Raw genomic sequence first — 22,060 nt, 5'->3', positions numbered from 1 at the left:
GGTGTATGTGTCGAGGAATTTATCCATTTCTTCTGGATTTTCTAGTTTATTTGCGTAGAGGTGTTTGTAGTATTCTCTGATGGTAGTTTGTATTTCTGTGGGATCGGTGGTGATATCCCCTTTATCATTTTTTATTGCGTCTATTTGATTCTTCTCTCTTTTCTTCTTTATTAGACTTGGCTAGCGGTCTATCAGTTTTGTTGATCCTTTCAAAAAACCAGCTCCTGGATTCATTAATTTTTTGAAGGGTTTTTTTGGTCTCTATTTCCTTCAGTTCCGCTCTGATTTTAGTTATTTCTTGCCTTCTGCTAGCTTTTGAATGTGTTTGCTCTTGGTTTTGTAGTTCTTTTAATTGTGATGTTAGGGTGTCAATTTTGGATCTTTCGTGCTTTCTCTTGTGGGCATTTAGTGCTATAAATTTCCCTCTACACACTGCTTTAAATGTGTCCCAGAGATTCTGGTATGTTGTGTCTTTGTTCTCGTTGGTTTCAAAGAACATCTTTATTTCTGCCTTCATTTCATTATGTACTCAGTAGTCATTCAGGAGCAGGTTGTTCAGTTTCCATGTAGTTGAGCGGTTTTGAGTGAGTTTCTTAATCCTGAGTTCTAGTTTGATTGCACTGTGGTCTGAGAGACAGTTTGTTATAATTTCTGTTCTTTTACATTTGCTGAGGAGAGCTTTACTTCCAACTATGTGGTCAATTTTGGAATAGGTGTGGTGTGGTGCTGAAAAAAAATGTACATTCTGTTGATTTGGGGTGGAGAGTTCTATAGATGTCTATTAGGTCCGCTTGGTGCAGAGCTGAGTTCAATTCCTGGGTATCCTTGTCTTTCTGTCTCGTTGATCTGTCTAATGTTGACAGTGGGGTGTTAAAGTCTCCCATTATTATTGTGTGGGAGTCTAAGTCTCTTTGTAGGCCACTCAGGACTTGCTTTATGAATCTGGGTGCTCCTGTATTGGGTGCATATATATTTAGGATAGTTAGCTCTTCTTGTTGAATTGATCCCTTTACCATTATGTAATGGCCTTCTTTGTCTCTTTTGATCTTTGTTGGTTGAAAGTCTGTTTTATCAGAGACTAGGATTGCAACCCCTGCCTTTTTTTGTTTTCCATTTGCTTGGTAGATCTTCCTCCATCCCTTTATTTTGAGCCTATGTGTGTCTCTGCACTTGCAATGGGTTTCCTGAATACAGCACACTGATGGGCATTGACTTTTTATCCAATTTGTTTATTTAAAAATAAACAGTAGATAAAAGTAAAAGTAGTTCGGGTGCAGTGGCTTACACCTGTAATCCCAGCACTTTGGGGGGCCGAGGAGGGCGGATTACGAAATCAGGAGTTTGAGACCAGCCTGGCCAACATAGTGAAACCCCATCTCTACTAAAAATACAAAAATTAGCCAGGCATGGTGGTGTGCACCTGTAGTCCCAGCTACTCGGGAGGCTGAGGCAGGAGAATCACTTGAACTTGGGAGGCAGAGGTTATGTTGAGCCAAGATCGCGCCACCTGGGTAACAGTGAGACTCCATCTCAAAAAAAAAAAATAAATCAATCAATAAAGTAAAAGTAGTACCTGATGCCCTGTTAGATATTAGATTCATGTTAGTAGATGCCATTTTCTGCCTTTTTCACATTAATATTTATTTTTATAAGGAGAGTAGTATTGAAAAAGAATGAATGAAAGATTGATTAAGTAGATTAACTGATTGGTTTGTCTGTTAATCAGTTTGAGAGCTAGAGCCAGAAATAAAACCTTAATGAGGGTTGCAAACCTACATGCCCATATGAACCAGCCAAACAACATGCATGGTAGGTTATATATGTATTTTAAAGTTAGCATTTAATCACATAGGGTTTTTTTCTTTTAATTTCCTATATATTTACAATTGCTTTTCTCTTTTTCTCCTTAGGGCTATTCCAACCTGGAGACAAGGAATACAGAGAAGAGTATGAGATAATGAAATTGCTACTCAGTTGATAAGAATGTTAACATACTAAGTTATACCAGGGAGAGAGTGACTAACCATGTTCTTTAAATATCGATAGCTTAGTCAGATTGATTATTGTGCTATATTGTGAACTGAGAGGTATTAAGTTTCATGAGGCTTTGTCATTAGTATTCCTGCTTCTACCAAGAAGGTATTTAATATATGTGTTGGCCTATTATTGATGTAAAAGTTATTTAAATAAGTTAATGTTAGAAACATTATTCAATTTAAATACTGAAAACATGTCAAAGAGATTTTGTTTTTGTCATAGCATAGCAAAATAAATTGGAACAATCATACAATGACATTTTTTAAACTAAAATTTTGTAACTTTTATAACTTGGAGTTAAGTTAGCTTGAGTAACAAAAAGGTAAAGTGGTTTTTGTTTAGAGTTATGAAATGTTAGTACTTTTTCTATGTTTAACAAATTGGCAGTTTGTCAGTTATGACATTTTTGTGTAATAAATATTTTGTATTTGTTTGAAGCATGCTTTGTTTTATATAGAGAATATTTATTTTAAAAATATGTCTCTCATATACCCTATTAATTGTATTATTAATATAATCTTTTTGGTTTCCTTCAGCAATTCCAAATTTTCCTTCAGCCTTTCTGGATTTCACAGATTTATAAAATCTTTGTGTCTTTCACATCTTCCTGGCTAATGCAGTTTTCTTTTCTGCTTCTGTTTGCCTCAAAGTAGGAAAATTCTTTGTTCTGAAACATCGTCTGAAATAAGCCAGCTTTAGAATACTGTAATTTCTCTTGATGGCACTTAAAATGTTTTAGGTGGGGCATGGTGGCTCATGCTTGTAATCCCAGCACTTTCAGAGGTCAAGGTAGGAGAATTGAGGCCTGGAGTTTGACACTAGCCTGGGCAACACAGGGAGACCCTGTCTCTACAAAAAAAAAAAAAAAAAAATTTTAATTAACTGGGTATGGTGGCACACACCTGTAGTCCCAGCTACTTGGGAGGATAAGGTGGGAGGATCACTTGAACCCAGGAGTTCCAGGTTGCAGTGAGCTAGGATGGCACCACTGTACTCCAGCCTGGGTGAGAGAGAGAGGCCCTGTCTCTAAAATGAATGAATGAAGGAATGAATGAATAAGATCTTTTAAAGTTGTTAGATTAACATATTTGGCCAAAAGAGTTAGTTCTTAAATTTCTAAACTTTTATACATGAAAACACAATGTAATTGAATACAGTTCAACTTTTCATATTATAAAATATTCCTAACGTTATTTAATTTGTTCTCGTAGGAAAGATACTATATACATAAAAACACAGGAAATTTATTTCTTATAAATCTTTTTTTATCTTAGATAATCTTTATCTTTCATTGTTTATCTTTCATTGTTAATGTGATGCATTTAGGTTAAATGACTCAGTTGGAAATGTACTATGAGTAGCGGTCAAAATCTTTTCTTATTTTACAGTTAATATTCAAAGTAGATGGCTTCCAAATTTTAGAAACTGAATTCTGATTTGTACAGTTATTGGTGCAGAATGAGAAAATTGACATAAAAGATCCTTAAACAGGAGTGCTGGTTTTGTTACCTGTTTTCCAAAACTTTTTTGTAATGATTTGAAGTAGTTCAGAGATAAAATATAGAGGCTGAGTGCAGTGGCTCAGGTTTGTAATCCCAGCACTTTGGGAGGCCATGGTGGGCGTATCACTTGAGGTCAGGAATTCAAGACCAGCCTGGCCAACATGGTAAAACCCCATCTCTACTAAAAATACAAAAATTAGCCTGGTGTGGTAGTTCACGCCTGTACTCCCAGCTGAGGCAGGAGAATCACTTGAACCCAAGAGGCGGAGGTTGCAGTGAGCTGAGATTGTGCCACTGTACTCCAGCCTGGGCAACAGAGTGAGACTCCATCTCAAAAAATAAATACATAAATAAAACATAGAGCAAGATGAGGAAATTAAAAGCAAAACTGAGAAGCTACAAGATACAGAAAATGTTTCTTACATATTGCTTTTTTACGTGTTGCTTTTTGTTGCACTGAAATGCAGCTTTCAAATTCCTGTATCTAAGGTAAGCATTCTGGATGATGTGATTCTCATGGCTTTGTTTTTTTATTTTTATTTTTAAATAAAGAAAAGTATGGAAGTTCCTCTGAAGAAATCAGTTTTTCTAGCTGAATCTGAAATAAATGATGAATTTATTATATAGATCCTTTATATAAAAGATGTAAGATAAACACAAATATCTTCAGTTACAGAGTTCATAGAAGTTACAGGTTCATAAACAAGATGTCAAATAAATATTTCTTATACTGGTTTAAAAAGTACATTAGCTTTTTCTCTGAGAAAACACCAAATCACGGATGATGCCGGTGCAGCAGGGAGCCTGGGAGGCCCGGAGGCCCCAGGGTCCCTGGGATGGGGAACTGGGGTCTCGGCCGGCCCTGGGATGGGGAACTCGGGTCGCGGCCATGGACGGGGCCGGGGCCAGCCGCGGGGCTCGCCGAGGCAAGACCAAGGACAAGGAGTAGATGCTTGTCACCAAGCTGGGCTGCCTGGTCAAGGACATGAAGATTAAGTCCCTGGAGGAGATCTATCTCTTCTCCCTGCGCATCAAGGAGTCTGTGATCATTGACTTTTTCCTGGGGCCTCTCTCAAGGAGGAGGTTTTGAAGACATGCCAGTGCAGAAGCAGAGACGCACTGGCCAGCACACCAGGTTCAAGGCGTTTGTTGCCATCGGGGACAATGGCCACACTGATCTGGGTGGTAAGTGCTCCAAGGAGGTGGCCGGTGTCATCTGCGGGGCCATCATCCTGGCCAAGCTCTCCGTTGTGCCCATGCGCAGAGGCTACTGGGGGAACAAGATCGGCAAGCCCCACACCATCCCTTGCAAGGTGACAGGCTGCCACGGCTCTGTGCTGGCACGGGTCATCCCTGCGCCCAGGAGCACTGGCATCATCTCGGCCCCCATGGCCAAGAGGCTGCTGCTGATGGCTGGTATCAATGACTGCTACACTTCAGCCAGGGGCTGCACTGCCATCCTGGGCAACTTCGTCATGGTCATTTTTGATGCCATCTCTAAGGCCTACAGCAGGCTGACCCCTGACCTCTGGAAGGAGACTATATTCACCAAGTCTCCCTATCAGGAATTCACTGACCACCTCCTCAAGACCCACAACCAGAGTCTCCGTGCAGAGGACCCAGGCTGCAGCGGTGGCTACAACATAGGGTTGTACAAGAAAAATAAACTGAAGTAAGCCTGGAAACAAGAAAAGTACATTAATAAGAAATATAGAAAAAGCACTAAAGAAGAAATATTATAAAGTACCCATAATTCCAGGGTAACTTTTTCAAAAAACATACCTACATATTTTTAAATTGTTACAGTCATATAGTACATATTAATTACAATGCTATAATTGCATTACACATATTTTCGTACATTTCTACATAATTCAAACATTATTGTGTAATGGCTAAATAATATTCAATTATATAGATGTTCTATCATTCCCATTCTGTTATGTATATGCCAAAAATCTTGTATGGATAAAATCACTCATGGAAAGCCTTTTACCAACCTAGGAGGCATTCTATATTATCTCTGAATGAGTCCCACATCGCAAATTTTTCCTCTAGATTTGGATCAGATTGCTAGTCCTTGAGCTGAGAATCAGATGAAACATTTGGCTTCCCTAACTTAAGGGCCATGCTTATTAGAATTAATTTTCTGAGAATGTATACAGTGTCCATAGCTGATTTCAGTAAGTTAAACGTGTATAAGACTCCACTTTAAAAATCTTCAGGCATTTGGGGGTATGTGTGCTAAGTGAGAGATCTTAATTGTAATAACAGTGGAAACTCCAGACTGGGCATACCTGAAGGGCAAGGACTGTGAGCTCCGTATTTGTAGGGAAGTACAGAGGACAGCCTAGAATCCGTCTCTGGCTGTTTGTTAATGCGGTATTTTGTGAAGACATGCAGGAATACCTGTGAATAAGTAGTTAATAGTACCAAAAATTATTCAGAGCAGTTTGGATTGTTGAATAAGTGTAAGAATACCCCAGCCCATAGACTATAAGAATTACATTTTCTAAGAAAGCTAACAAAATTATACCCCAAATTTTATTAGCTAAGTTGATTACAGGGAACCTAGTTTAGTTATATTATTGGGTGGATCCCCCCACCCGCTACTGAGGAATGCCTCATGAACGTTTAAAGGGCATAGTATAACGGCTAAACAACTTAAATCCCTATTTTAGGAAAAAAGAACTAGAAGCATGTTTAATGTTTTTAGAATGCAGGTAATTGGAGAAGATGTTGAGTTTATTTTGCTGTTGCAGATTGATGCACCATTGATTCTTGATAACACGTCGACTCAAGGAAAGTAAAATCTGTAAGATTTGTAAAAGAATGACGCAAGCAGTCATATATAGGTATGAATATCCATGTTGTATATGTTTGGGGGCATTATACACAGATTTTTAAGTGATTCCTGGTATCCAGAAAGGATTAAGATTAGGAAAGTCCTGAACTTTTGTAGTGTCAATAAACATTTATTTCCGCTGGTTTTTCTTTTTGTTTCCCTAACCGTTCAGCTTAAAACTGGCCCTCCAAAAATCAATGTGTTAGCAAGTTTATACTGAACCATCCCCGTTTTCAGATATACCATCCTCAGGGAATTGTCTCAAAGCGAACTTGATGCTTTTGACCTTGCGCTTCCCAAGATAAAAATTCTGACGGAGGGATTTGTGGACTGGATTTTCACAAGGCCTGCGAGGTGTTTACAAGCTTCAAGGGCTTTGAGTAGAAAAGGTAGGGTCATGCGCTAGCTAGGGAGATATCGGAGAGAGGAAGTGCTGCACAGGACCCAGATGATAGCGGTTTCAAATACTGGCTTAGTCTGTGGCGGGCGCAGGTCCCCTCACCCGGCACCTCTGGGTCAGCACAGGAGGGTTCTTTCTCTCCGCGGGCACTGATTCCGGGTCGCGGCGGACGTCGCTTCCGGAGCAGCATGGCGGCCACTGAGGACGAGAAGCTAGCAGGGAGCGGTGAGGGAGAGCGGCTGGATTTCTTGCGGGATCGGCACGTGCGATTTTTCCAGCGCTGCCTCCAGGTTTTGCCGGAGCGCTATTCTTCACTCGAGACAAGCAGGTAACTCGTGGCACAGTCAGCCAGGCTGGCACAAGGCCCGGGCCCCAGCGGAAAGGCGCGGCAGAGTCGGACCGCAAACTGGGCGCCGGAAGGGGGCTGCGCGGCCGCCCACTTGGCACTGACTGGTTTCAAGAGGGCTTGAGGTTACCCCCACTCTCCCGCCGTACGGTGGGAAGGTCTGGAAGGCTGTACGTCTAGGGCTGTAGAATCTCCAGTTTCCTCCTTTTTCACTTCCCTTTTTTTCTGGCAACTCTGAGCTGCTTTTTTACCCCCTCCCATAGCCTGTCACTTTGCCTCATTACTTCCGAGTGTAAAAGGAAAAGGACAAAGTTTGTCGTCGTATTTTTAGATGAATACTTCTGTGCATCCTTGTCCTCTGTAAAGTCATTAACTCTTAATAGAGTGTCTGTATGGTGTTTTATGTGTAGGAGCGGCAGAGAACGTCTAAGGTCTTAGAAACTTTATGGGAACTATAAATCTAATGGTAGGCGAAAGAGGTGCGGTGTTGCGTGAAGCAGCCTGTTAAAAGTATTGCAATAGCTGAAGAGTGTGGTGCGGCAGAGGCTAAGCAACTTCATTTACTGTAAAAGCTGGGGATGAGAAGAAAGAAAGGAGAAGGCGATCTTTGCTCCGCATTGCTGTGTTTTGAAGTGAGGCTCAAAAGCTGCTTGAGACTGGATGGGAGGAAAGAGCAGCTTGTTTTTGCTGTGTTCTCTCCCCACGTTTTCTAAATTCTGAGTTGCTGGTGTATTTTGAACACTGCATGACCGGATCAGTTTGGGGAGCTTTGCAGATTACTTCTGCACACTTGGTCAAGAACTGCATTATGGTAGGTGCCAGAGTACAGCTGAACAAGACAAGCATTTGTATAGAGTTCTGTGCTATATGTTAGTGTAGTGGTCATAGAAGTATATAGACAGGCATGTACATAATCCAGATTTCTTTAGAGAGGCCTTCGTTAAACACCCTTCCTGAAGGGACCACTTCCAATGACCGCCTTACATTACGTATTTATTGGTTTATTTGTTTAATATCTTTCTATTACACTGGATTATAAACTTCACAAAGGTAACATTTTTGTCTATCTTGTTTATCTCTGTAGTTAGGACTGGGCTGCCCTGTCCAATCTGGTAGCCACTAGCCACATTTGGCTATTTCAATTTGAATTAATTAAATCAAATTAAAAATTAAGTTATTCTTTTGGTAGTAGCCACCACATTTCAAGTGCTCAGTTGCCATATTGGCCAGTGGCAATTGTTTCTGTTTCAACATTTGCAACAGCTTAGTCCTTTTGGTCAGCATTGCACTAGGACCTTAAATAGTACCTGGTATCTGAGAAGCACTAAGAAGTATTTGTTGAATAATGTGAGCTGAGCCCTGAAGGATGAACAGATTCTTACAAAAGAAAGAGTGAAACGTTTATATTCTTTCCTCCTCTCATAGGTGTTGATCTATTAGCAGAGCCTATACCTTCACTGAAAGTTTCAGATTTCCAAACTGAAAGATTATGATTGTAGTGATATGAGATGTTTTAAAATGTTGATAAATCACTTATATCTTAATAGGGATTAATTTTATGTGAATTCAAAGCGTTTGGATAAAAAGTCTTCCATCCTGTTTTTGTTATTGATACATAATGTGCATATTTATCGTATACATACACTGTTTAGATACATGCAGTGTATAAGTCCTGTGAGCTGATTAAATTGTGATTGTTAAACAGTTGAACTTTGCTTGCATCTATCACTATAAGTCTGTGATTGCATTTTCAAAATGCCAATGTGTTTGGCCTGTTCTATAAAATTCCAGCTTGGACAAATCCATATAGAATAATGCACATTGGCATTAAACTGTGTAATTCTGTTCACAGCATAAGTAAAACAGCACAAATTTTCTGACTTATTTAACTTTAGTATGAGCATACGATCGACACCAGGTGTTATATAACACCTTGGTGCATTGGTTAAGCAATATTGTATCCTTTATTGTCTAATGTTTGTCACATGAATAGAATTTGTACATCATTTTGGTTTTCTTATAGCCCACTTAACCACATTTAAGATAACTGCATATGTCAGTTTCTGTAGTGATTTTAAGTTTTTCTCTTTCCTAGCTCACAGACTTTATTTTCTTTAGCACTAAGTTCTTTTGTGGTGCATGTGATTCATAACTGACTTTAAAATGCTTGTGAAGAAACTCCAACGTTTTCAGCAGAGGTGACTGGTCACAAAGTTTCTGCTGATTTTTAAGACAAAACAGTACATTGGGCAAGCCACAAGTCTTACCTGGTATTGCAGTTAAATTCCACAGTCATTCATAGAGTGCCTCCCCATGTGTCTAGATACAGGGATACAGTGTTAAACTAATGATTCAGGTGTTCCTCTGTTCGTTTCTTTTTACCAATAGGTATGAAAAAGCTTTGAGAAGGCTAATATTAGACTGGATATTTAGAAACTTATTTTCTGATTCACCATTTTGGCAAAATTACTCTTATTTTCCTGTTTCTTTTAGCCTGACCAATAGGAATAATTTTTACTTTTCTAGGGACAATGACTTTATGAAAATAGAAAGTGTATTGTCTGCGGTTTCATCAGAGATTTTTCTTTTATATTGACTTCTTAAAATGATAGTTACTAGTTTATAATCCAAGGGTTGGGAGCTTTATCAATTATCAGGTTTCTTTGGTAAGTAGTTTAGGGAGTTTAGTGTGGTTATGAGTTATTGTTGCCATTTGTATTTGGGTAATAGGAATTAGAGTAGTCAAAGTAGTGACAATTTTCTGTTATTTTTACAGTCAGCTGTTCTAGAAGAAGGGTTTAGGCAGTTAGCTTTTATTTCACAAAGCATTTACAGTCTAGCTAGTCTTTGTATTCTCATGTCCCTGTATTTTCCCCTGTGTATCCTGCGTTGTAACCTCTCTGCTGCCTCCCATTCTGCAACTACGTTGTTCTTTCATTTCCTCCCTTACCTTTTTTTTTTTTTTGAGACAGAGTCTCACTCTGTCACCAGACTGGAGTGTGGTGGCGCCATTTCTTCTCACTGCAGCCTCCACCTCCTGGGTTCAAGCGATTCTCCTGCCTCAGCCTCCCAAGTAGCTGGGACTACAGGTGTGTGCCACCACGCTCAGCTAATTTTTTGTATTTTTAGTAGAGATGGGGTTTCACCATGTTGGCCAGGATGGTCTTGGTCTCTTGACCTTGTGATCCGCCCGCCTCGGCCTCCCAAAGTGCTGGGATTACAGGCGTGAGCCACTGTGCCCGGCCCCCTTATCTTAAATATATCACAGTCTAGCAGTACATCTTTCAAAGTGTAGTGGTAGGAGACTCTAAGTAATGACTTGTATGTGCTTATAAAAATGCACATACCTGGGCCCCTTCCCAGACCTTCATTGGATTTTGTGTGGGCCTTGGGAGTGTGCATTATAACAAGCATCTCAGGTGGTTCTAAAGCAGGCTAAAGTTAGAGACTGTTTGCCTTATAGAAGAAACAAATACACAGTTATTACAGCAGTGATTCCCAACTCTAATGTGCATGTGAATTACTTGGGGATCTTGTTAAAATGCAGATTCTGATTGCATAAGCCTAGGTCATTGTATTTTTAGATGAATACTCCTGTGCATCCCTGTCCTCTGTAAAGTTATTAACTCTTAATAGAGTGTCTATATGGTGTTTTATGTGTAGGAGCAGCAGAGAACCTCTAAGATCTTAGAAATTTACTTTACGGGAACTGTAAATCTAATGGTAGGTGAAAGAGGTGCGGTGTTCCATGAAGCAGCCTGTTAAAGTATATTGCAATAGCTGAGGAGTGTGATGCTGAGTGTGAGCCGGAGATGCTGCATTTCTGACAAGTGCTCAGATGATTCTGATATGGCTAATCCCCTGACTAGACAAAATGATTGTGATATTCTGAGGGCATTCTGGAAGTACCTAAGTAGCTCAACCTGAAGAGAGACAGGGACTAGAGAAGGCTTCTTGGAAGAAGTAACCCCAAAGCTAAATCTTAAAGAATGTGTTCCAGTGTTTTGTTGTTGTTGTTGCAAATGGACAATAAGAAAAATAAAGCTGGAGAAGTGAGTGTTGAGCAGAAAACTTCAATTAGTTCTCTAGTAGTGGTTCAAAATGTAAAGGGATATGGTAGGAATGTAATCTGAAGAGGTAGGCATGCATCAGATCATGGAAAGCTTTGTGTGCTTGCCTAGAAACATGAGTTGGATATCATGTAAGTGACAGGAATAGTCATTTATATAGTCATATATCACATGGTACAGGACCAGAACCAGGGAGACCAATGAGGACACTGATGTGGTAGTCCAGGAGAGAGATGCTGAGGCAGTGGAAGTAGGGCTAGAAAAGAGGGGATGAAGAAAAAGGAGGAGTCCCAGAATTCTTGAATTGGAACTACCATCTGGTCTGGAGAATGAAAGGCAAAAGGAGCCAGTTGAGAAAGGAAGAAGATGATTTATGTAATAGCACTTAACATGTAACCTCCTTAAGGTTAGGAAGCTTTATTCATTTTTGTCGTGACGTCTAGTATGTAGTAGGTGTTCAGTAGATGTTTCTTATTGAAAAAGTATGATAGTAGAAAAACTATTTTACAAGTTAAATAATTCCACAGATATCTGGTAAAAGTATTTACCAGATGAATCAGCCATTGAAAAATAATTATAAATGAAGAATAATGCTTAAAATTCCAGAATTTGTGCAGTCTTTCAGTCATTTGTTTCAAAGTATTATGGCAGCATCTATGTGCTAGTATTTTAACTTCATGATTAAGTCTAATGTATCCTCTAAGGCTCTCTCTTCACTGACATGGTTATCAATTTTATTTGTGTTCTTATTTCTTAATGTAGATGCTTATTTATAATTTTAGGTGCAATATGATGTAGTCATAGGCCCATCTGGTATCTAGGCAGGAATGTAGTCTATTGTTTAAGACACTTGGTAAAGGATGGGGTTGCACAGAAAGGTTCAGGACAAGGGATCCAAAGTTTGGGAATCTAGTCAACTCTCATAAATTAGTGTTTTCAATATATTTCTTATATCAGCATGACTAAGTTCTTTTTTCCACTGTCCAGACTATAGACTGTTTTTCATTCTTTTTTTTTTTTTTTTTTTTTTGAGATGGCGTTTTGCTATTGTTGCCCAGGCTGGGGTGCAGTGGCACAATCTTGGCTCACTGCAGCCTCAGCTCACTGTAACCTCCACCTGCTGGGTTCAAGTGAGTCTCCTGCCTCAGCCTCCCTAGTAGCTGAGATTGCAGGCGCCCACCACCACGCCTAGCTGACTTTTTGTATTTTTAGTAGAGACGGAGTTTCACCATGTTGGCCAGGCTGGTCTCGAGTTCCTGACCTCAGTTGATCCACCCGCTTTGACCTCCCAAAGTGCTGGGATTGCAGGAGTGAGCCACTGCGCCCAGCCTTGTTGTTGTTCTTATTTAATCTTTGGGGTATGCGTGTTCTTAAGCCTGGAATATTTGACATCTTTTGGAGACACTTAGGTTAACCCTCTTGTCTGTGAATTGATTCTTTGGTAAAGCGACTTGATTGGGGGTTAGGGGATGTTACTTTTTCATCCTTGTAAGATAAACTTCTTTTACATATTGTTCAGAGTGGGAGAAGAGGGGCGAACAGAAAGATATTGTTTGCTTATTTACACTTCTCAGGCTGCAGATTCAGATTGAGTTCTAGGGAAAAGAAGAAAGAGAATAAACAGATATTCTCTGAAAGAAGTAAAAATGTAAAAATAACTTTATTGGCTTGATTTTAGGTGCATGTGTTCGCACAGTTACCCCTCTATACACCTGTGCTGAGTCAGGTTGCCCAGCAGTTTATTCCCAAGTAGAAGTCATCTAGGAACCATAAAGCCCTACATTATACTATTTCTCTCGGAGGCCCACAGCCCAAAATTCCTTTGTGTTTTTTGTGGCTTGTTTTAATTCTCTCTCTTTCAGTTTTAGGACTACTTGAGAATTCTGATGTGATCGGAAGAGGAATGGTTTCCCAGACTATTTTAAAGGGGGCCAGATATTTGCCCCAAAGTGACTTATTGGTTCTGCCTGCCAAGCATTTCTGATGAGACCTCTTTTTATAAACATAAGCCATTCACCATAACTCTGTTAATCTCATAAAACTTATGGTCTCAACCTAAGTCTTCACCTATGAGTTGAAAATGCTGGACTTTCAGGAGCCCTTAATAATTATGTATGCAAGATTTTAAAATACCATCACATGGCTGATTTCTTGTATTTGATACGTACATATAAAGTGCATTCTTATCCAGGAGCAAATAACATGACAAACAGATCATTCAGATAACATACAGATAAGAGTATGACCTTAAAGCAGGTTTTCTCAACCTCAGCACTGTTGACATCTTAGGCCAGATAATTCTTGGTTGTATGGACCTGTCCTGTTCATTGTAGACATTTAGCAGCTGCCGTACCTTTTACCCACTTAATGCCAGTAACTCCCTCCTCCACTGTGACAACCAAGAATGTTTGATTATGATATATTATGTTAGGGGCAGTGTTCCCAGTAGAGAACCACTGTTCTCGAGCAGTGCTTCTGAAACCTGCCTGCACATTAAAATTACCTGAGAAGTTAAATACAAAAACAAACCCAAAAGGCCCAGACCCCACCTTACACCCATAGATTGGATTGTGAAGTAGGACCTTGATCTCTATGTTATGTTGGTGGTGTTTTGGTCGTTTGTTTTTAAGCAGGTTCTAATGAGCAACCAGGTTTGAGAAGCACCCCTGTGAAAGAATACCACTTTGGGACTTAGACTTCTTGAGTAGTTTTGATTGTCTAGTGTTGAAATTTTAAGTAAATTACTTGAAATTTTTGGGCTTTAAATTCTTCAGTTAGAAAATCAAAGAGATGGACTAGATCATTTCTGAATTTCTTAATTTTGAAAAAAATGCCAACTTGTTTTTATAGCCTTTGCATAAATTCTCTTACTACATAGCTTTTACTGACAGGAAGATCTTTGTTTTATCCATTATCCGACCTCAAGTCCTTCATGTTTTCCTCCACTTTTGTCTCTGTCTTCTTTTTGCCCTTTTCCTTAATAATGCTTTAATAAACTATATTAGTAGATGCTTAATTGTACCTGACTATAAATGTAATTATTTACTTTATGTATTACATCAAAACCAAAAACCCTGTTAGAGCTCTCCAGGAGGGTTGGATGTAGTATTGCAGGTCCTTTATTAGTTCAGTAAATATTTGAGTGCATACAAACAAAGTGGACCTTATCTCATGAGACATAATTACCACCAAGGGCAGTGATTTTCACACTTTGTTGCTATTATGTAGAGGTTTTTCCCATGTTCATTGTGTTTGGAGAAGCACATTCCTCTGGGGAAAATGGTTACAACCAAGAGTCTATAGAAAAGGCCTGTAGTGTTATAGACTGTGATTAGATCCTAAAGTCATTGTTACTCTTGTCCCTCCAAATCATGGCAAAGACCAATGATAATGGCTTCCATTTATTGAGTGCTTATTGTGAGTAGGTAAGCACAATAACTGTATAAGGTATAGTAATGATTAAAATAATTATTGGAAGCTGATTAGAAAAGTTTAGGTATCCTGCCCAGAGTCATATGGTCAGTCTAGTGAAATTGGCCAACTTGGAATTTGACTGCAGAGTCTGAGCTTTGAACTACTGTGCAACACTGCTTCCCACATAAAGGAGTTCCACTGCCCTTAATATAATCCTGATCTTACTTAGATAAATTACCTCTCTAATTCAAATAGATCTCAGTGTGTTGTTAGGATTAAATTGAAATAATATATGAGAAATATCCCAGCTCAGTGTCTAATACATGGTAATAGTCTCTCAATAAGATGTTTCCCAAATATTTATTGTTCTTAAGTGCACCCAAATCTCTGTAGTTTTAGTTTTTGCCCTTAAGCTTTGGTTGGAATTAAATTACTTCTGATATCTCCTCCTGTTATCTAATGGATGCTGCTAGTCTTTTTCCACCAGGGATCAGAGAGATAATTTGCCGTAAAAAAAAAAAAAGAAAAGAAATCACTATTTTCTCATCTCTCCTAAAGATAGTACAGATTGAGCATCCCTAACCCAAAAATCTGAGAGACTCCAAAATCAGAAATGTTTAAGCACTGACATGATGCCACAAGTGAAAAATTCCACACATAAGTACTTAACACTAACTTTGTTTCATGCACAAAATTGTTAAACTATTATATAAAATAAGCTTCGTGTGTAAGATATATATGAAGTTTAAATGAATTTCATATTTAGACTTGGGTCTTGTCCCAGTGGGGTATCATCTCATTATGTATATGCAAATATTCTAAAATCAAAAAAAATCTGAAATCTGAAACAGTTCTGGTCCCAAGCATTTCAGATAAGGGATACTCAACCTGTAGTACTATTCTAGATAATACTATTCTAGATGCACAGGAGAGAAGTAAATTTATTACATACAGTGGATACCTCAGGGCATTAAGGCTTAATTCTTTCTTAGAATCTTCATTGAAAAGGTTACAGAATACATCAGGTAGCTCTGCTGTAAAATTTTAGACCAGATAATTTGAAGTGTTAATTTATTACTATTAGTCATATGAATTGTTAGATTATGGAAATGATGTAACAATACTCAATCAAGCTATACTAGAGACTGCTTCTCAACATGAAAGGAATTATATATAACGAATTCTTTGTGTTCAAAGCAATCAGTAAGATACTGATTTTTATATGAAAGCACAGGTTTAGATTTCTGATTTATAGTGTACAGTCTTGGAGGGGGAAGGTTTTGCTCTATAGTTTTTCATTCTGCCAAAGAATGCTCCTCTCTGGGAAAATACAGTGTAAGTACATTTGTATTTTTTTAAATGTTTCGTATTTCTCAAAGCTTATTATAAACCTTTTCCCAAGGAGTCATGTTATTTGTTAACACCTTTGAATTAAGATATTATTCTCATATTCCTCCAGAATTAAATACAAGGTGTAAGTATAATTGATTCTGACAAATTAGTGAAAATTGACATTTTCGTATATTTCTAAGTCCTGTACTGTTTGTGCTGATTAGTTGTAGAGAATCCTTTTTTAAATCTACTTTAGCCTTCAATTTGGTAATATTCTGGCTTCAGTGGGTCTTGTTTGTTTCAATGGGGTAGGATTGGTTTCTTAACACCCAAATGTCCCCTTTTGAAAAATTGAAATAAAAGGCTTGACTGATTATTAAGTTACAAGAATATATATATATATATATTTTTTTGCTTTTGCAAGATGGAAGTATTGTTTAAATTATTGGAAAATTAAAATGATTTTATTATTTTTCTAGACCAGGAAGACTTCAGACTTAAGTGGTATGATAGTTAAGATAGAATTTTACATTTTTTTCTTTTAGGTTGACAATTGCATTTTTTGCACTCTCCGGGCTGGATATGTTGGATTCCTTAGATGTGGTGAACAAAGATGATATAATAGAGTGGATTTACTCCCTGCAGGTCCTTCCCACAGAAGACAGTGAGTGAGTTTTTAGCATTTTATTTTTAGTGTGACTAATTGTACCTGACATAACATGTGTTGGACTAGAAAATCTTAGTACTTACTTGTATACTGTTAACATATTTTATTTATCTGTGATTTCCTTGTAATGCAGCATTGCCATTCTGTTGAAATACAATACTTAACAAATCTGATCATAATCTGTTAAGAAAACAATTTAGAGTTATCTGGAATTTAACAGAGATTCACAATTGTGGCACCATACTATGTTGTATACTTTCACTTTGATGACTGCTTGTTGATTATTTATAGTCAGTATTTATGTTTGATTAGTTCTGTAGCATTAACTCTGTTTTTCATTCCCAACAATTCTTGTCTTTTCAGTGAAAAACTCTTTGCCATCAAAAAGTTTTCTTTCAGTTTCCTGGTTATTTTCCCTCCAATGTTTCATTAGCATTTTTAATGGTTTCTTAAAGCGCTTATGTATGCTTCAGTCATTTTTACACTTCTTAACACTTAAAAACTTTTGATTAATTAAATGAATTCTCAGCGTTCATAAATTACATAATCAACTGCAAATATACAAGTTTTTATAAACTCTGTTATTCACTCTATTAAGTATAAAATATCTAAGATAGATATAACTTATACATGTTATAAATTCTAACCTTAAAAACATCAAACAAACTCCTAGAAAATCATGCTTTTTTTTTTGTTTTTTGTTTTTGTTTGTTTTTTAGTGGTCACCACTTAGCTGTCTTTAAAGAGTCAGCATTTTGTGGTTCATTGGTTGGAGTAATCATATGTAAATCTCATCCAGTGAACTTTGGAGAAATAATAAGCTAAAACTTTACTTAGAAAGATTTTCTCTGTTTGACAGATGATCTTGAACATAGTTTGTGGGCTATTTTATTCTTGAAGTTCATAGTGTTTGTTTTTATATAACTTTTAAAATCTATGCCTATTTATAAAGTCTTATTAAAAAATGATTAAGTATTTTGAACTAGGTCTATCAGAATTAAATATATAAATATCTAATCACTTTTTTACCAGCCCCAATGAAAGCATGTGTAAGAGTTTGGTCAATAGTTACAGATCTAGCATGTTGACGAGTAGGATTTATTGAATTTCTACTAAGAGTACTACTCTTCTAAACCTGTAGAGAAGGGCTGTGACAAGTTGCAAGTTATGGTCCTCATTTTCCAGGAGCATGTGGCTGAGGCCACGTCTTAGTCCTAGTCATTTGCAAAATACATGTCATTTGTTGTTTTCCCTTTTTGCCAGGATGTTTTTTAATAGTTTAAGTGAAAGTCTGGGAGTTTTTAAACAGTTAATTATTAGACTGAGGTATGGTAGAATTATTACAGATTGTGCTTGGTTTTTTTTTAATTATAAGTACATGCCCAGTTTTTAAAGAAATGTATCTTACATGGTACAGATAGGAAATCATATACACACTGTGGCACATAGGAAAGCTATTCCCTAAGTTCTTGCCGAAATATATTTTTATATTATTTTTAAATTAGAAGTTTACTGAAACTCATACTCCTGAAATAAAATAGCTATTGTCTTTATAGAAAAGGATGGACCATAACACTTAATGAGAGAACTCAAGCTGTAGGTTATAGTTTCCAGACCATTGGTCACTTACTCACCATGCTTCCTACTTTCTGTCTTTTCTTCTATGTCCCCCCACTTTTAAGGATTATTTGGTGGCTCTGTGATTGAGAAATTTTTTGGTCTGTTCTTTAATAAGTGTTTAGTTCCCCCTACCATTTTATTTGTGAAATGAGTTTTTTATAACACTATTATATCTATGTTGTTTTAAAAAGCTACATACTTCTTCTCATTATTTAATCTTGTGTTGTGAGAGATTTGCTGTTACCTGGAGTTTCATATTATCCATAATAATTTTGTTTCTTACATAATCAACAGAATGGCTAAAAATGAAGAAGGTGGAAAATAACAAGTGTTCACAAAAATGTAACAAACTGGAACTCTCATTTGCTGCTAAAGGAGTTTTACAGCTGCTTTGGAAAACTATTTGGTTATATTTACTAAAGCTGAACATATGTATGTTCTATGACCCAACAGTTCTAGTGTATACTCAGCAGAAATTAAAACATGTTCCCCAAAAGATATGTTCTAGCATGTTTATAACTATTTTTTATAAGAGCCTAGAACTAGTAATTATACAGACTACCCATCTTCAGTATAATGGATAAAGTATACATTAGCATATTCACACCATGGAAAATGATACAGTAATGGGAATGAACAGTCTACAACTACATTCAGTTATTTGAATGAGTGCCACAAGCATGTTCTTGAGAGAAAGAAGTACATTGTATATCGTTCCATTTTTACAAAACACAAAAATAGGTCAATCCAGTCTGGGCATTTGGGGAGTACTAGAAGGAAGTGGGAAAGGCTTCTGGAGTGCTAGTCATGTACTTTTTCTTGAGCTGAGTGCTGGTTATACAGGTGAGTTTATTTTGCAAAAGTTCATGGAGGTTTTTAATTATTACAGGAGTACTTTTCTTATGTTTATTATACTTCAGGGAAAGTTTAAACATTTTTTGGAGTTAGAGTTGCAGCTCACCACTCCTTTTGAGAACCATCAGAATTCTCTTTCCCATTAAGCTGTCAACTCCATGGACTTCACTGGTTTGAAACCCACTGCCAGTTTTTTTCTTTAGTCATTGCTGCTTAAGTTACTTAAAATATTTTTGCCTCCACCTGAATTGCAAACTTCTGGAAGGGAGACAAGTGAATGTGTCTTCTATTTCTTTTCCCTCTCAGTGCTTATTGTGTATCAGTAGTTGTTAGATCTGTTAAATCACCTTCCCCTTCTCCAACTTTTTTCTCTTCCTCTTTTATATATTTTCACTTTTAGCCTAGGACCTTGTCTGGCTCTTCAAATATTTTCTAATTCATAAAGCATTTGCAAACTGATAGAATATGCTTTCTGCAACTCATGGGTTTGTATTTGTCCTACTTCGAGATACCACATAAAATCTAGGGAATTATAACATCTAAAAATGTTAAACAAAACCTGGGGATTATAAAGCAAAAATTTGATAGATTTGACTAAATAAATATTTAAATACTTTATGTAGTAAAAGATAAATAAGTGATGAATTTGCAGAAAATTCTGGCTTGTATAATATTAACATCGACTATAAAGAAAAAGATTCAGAAGAAAAAGATACATTATCCTTTAGAAAATGACAAAATGTATTAAGTAGTTAACAAAAGAAGTACAGATAGTCAATCAATACATAAAAAGATGATTAACCTTACTAGAAATCAGGGAAATTCAATCAAAGCAATGTTACAAAATAAATGTTCATCAAATGTGAAAGTTATGTAAACTATGGCCCAGTAAAGAATATTACGCAGTAAACAAGGTAGAACTCTATATATATACTGACATGAAACTGTCTAGCATATATATTAGATATGAGTTTTAAATTTCTTTTCAAAGAATCAATATGTCAGTATGTTCAGTTTTTTGCCTTCTACTTTATTTATTTATTTATTTATTTATTTATTTATTTATAGACTGAGTCTCACTCTGTCCCCCAGGCTGAAGTGCAGTGGCGGGATCTTGCTCACTGCAACCTCCGCTTCCTGGTTTCCTTTTTTTTTTTTTTTTAATGGTTAAATCTTTTTTTTTTTTTTTTAATTATTATTATACTTTAAGTTTTAGGGTACATGTGCACAATGTGCAGGTTAGTTACATATGTATACCTGTGCCATGCTGGTGTGCTGCACCCATTAACTTGTCATTTAGCATTAGGTATATCTCCTAATGCTATCCCTCCCCACTCCCCCCACCCCACAACAGTCCCCAGAGTGTGATATTCCCCTTTCTGTGTCCATGTGTTCTCATTGTTCAATGCTCACCTATGAGTGAGAATATGTGGTGTTTGGTTTTTTGTCCTTGCGATAGTTTACTGAGAATGACGATTTCCAATTTTATCCATGTCCCTACAAAGGACATGAACTCATCATTTTTTATGGCTGCATAGTATTCCATGGTGTATATGTGCCACATTTTCTTAATCCAGTCTATCATTGTTGGACATTTGGGTTGGTTCCAAGTCTTTGCTATTGTGAATAGTGCCACAATAAACATACGTGTGCATGTGTCTTTATAGCAGCATGTTTTATATTCCTTTGGGTATATCCCTGGTAATGGGATGGCTGGGTCAAATGGTATTTCTAGTTCTAGATCCCTGAGGAATAGCCACACTGACTTCCACAAGGGTTGAACTAGTTTACAGTCCCACCAACAGTGTAAAAGTGTTCCTATTTCTCCACATCCTCTCCAGCACCTGTTGTTTCCTGACTTTTTAATGATTCCCATTCTAACTGGTGTGAGATGGTATCTCATTGTGGTTTTGATTTGCATTTCTCTGACGGCCAGTGATGGTGAGCATTTTTTCATGTGTTTTTTGGCTGCATAAATGTCTTCTTTTGAGAAGTGTCTGTTCATGTCCTTCACCCACTTTTTGATGGGGTTGTTTGTTTTTTTCTTGTAAATTTGTTTGAGTTCATTGTAGATTCTGGATATTAGCCCTTTGTCAGATGAGTAGGTTGCGAAAATTTTCTCCCATTTTGTAGGTTGCCTGTTCACTCTGATGGTAGTTTCTTTTGCTGTGCAGAAACTCTTTAGTTTAATTAGATCCCGTTTGTCAATTTTGGCTTTTGTTGCCATTGCTTTTGGTGTTTTAGACATGAAGTCCTTGCCCATGCCTATGTCCTGAATGGTAATGCCTAGGTTTTCTTCTAGAGTTTTTATGGTTTTAGGTCTAACATTTAAGTCTTTAATCCATCTTGAATTCATTTTTGTATAAGGTGTAAGGAAGGGATCCAGTTTCAGCTTTCTACATATGGCTAGCCAGTTTTCCCAGCACCATTTATTAAATAGGGAATCCTTTCCCCATTTCTTGTTTTTGTCAGGTTTGTCAAAGATCAGATAGTTGTAGATATGTGGCATTATTTCTGAGGGCTCTGTTCTGTTCCATTGATCTATATCTCTGTTTTGGTACCAGTACCATGCTGTTTTTGTTACTGTAGCCTTGTAGTATAGTTTGAAGTCAGGTAGTGTGATGCCTCCAGCTTTGTTCTTTTGCCTTAGAATTGACTTGGTGATGCGGGCTCTTTCTTAACTTCGTTGTAAGGCAACCTTTTTCAATCACCTGCCCCACCCCGACTCATTCCGATTACCTGCTCCACCCTGACTCATTCGGGTTATCTGCTCCACCCTGACTCATTCTGATCTACCCTGACTCCCACCAAACCACTCACCTTGTCTCTCTCTTTAAATTAGCCAATCGAAATAAGTTTAGCCTGTTTGGTCTAACCCTAGCCAATAGGGGAACGACACAGCAGCAGGGGCCACCTGCGTCAGGTATGAGAACCTCTTCCCCTCCCTTGTCCAAGTGTGCACTCACCATTGC

At 37.5% G+C, this 22,060-nt stretch overlaps 2 protein-coding genes and 1 pseudogene across 10 annotated transcripts in view; all 3 read left to right on the top strand.

The window, feature by feature from the left end:
• The window catches only part of CCDC112 (coiled-coil domain containing 112), a 33,639-nt gene extending 31,165 nt beyond the window's left edge, over positions 1–2,474 (top strand). For all 7 annotated transcript variants that reach the window (XM_054555831.2, XM_024247728.3, XM_003780552.5 and 4 more), the window contains one exon: positions 1,911–2,474. In XM_054555831.2, the coding sequence (XP_054411806.2) occupies positions 1,911–1,953 (43 nt within the window). In that variant the 3' untranslated portion in view covers positions 1,954–2,474. The remainder of the gene's footprint in view (positions 1–1,910) is intronic.
• A 169-nt stretch (positions 2,475–2,643) lies between these two features.
• On the top strand, positions 2,644–5,186 carry LOC103890695 (small ribosomal subunit protein uS5-like; annotated as a pseudogene).
• Positions 5,187–5,306: 120 nt separating this feature from the next.
• Positions 5,307–22,060, top strand: part of PGGT1B (protein geranylgeranyltransferase type I subunit beta) — a 59,059-nt gene continuing 42,305 nt past the window's right edge. For all 3 annotated transcript variants that reach the window (XM_054555836.2, XM_054555835.2, XM_024247628.3), the window contains exons 1-2: positions 5,307–7,112; positions 16,492–16,610. In XM_054555836.2, coding sequence (XP_054411811.2) covers positions 6,973–7,112; positions 16,492–16,610 — 259 coding nt within the window. In that variant the 5' untranslated portion in view covers positions 5,307–6,972. The remainder of the gene's footprint in view (positions 7,113–16,491; positions 16,611–22,060) is intronic.

The sequence above is a fragment of the Pongo abelii genome, chromosome 4, assembly GCF_028885655.2.
Source record: "Pongo abelii isolate AG06213 chromosome 4, NHGRI_mPonAbe1-v2.0_pri, whole genome shotgun sequence".
Classification (NCBI taxonomy): domain Eukaryota; kingdom Metazoa; phylum Chordata; class Mammalia; order Primates; family Hominidae; genus Pongo; species Pongo abelii.
The sequence above is the reverse complement of the archived record's forward strand: the minus strand, read 5'-3'. Positions and strand labels throughout refer to the sequence as shown.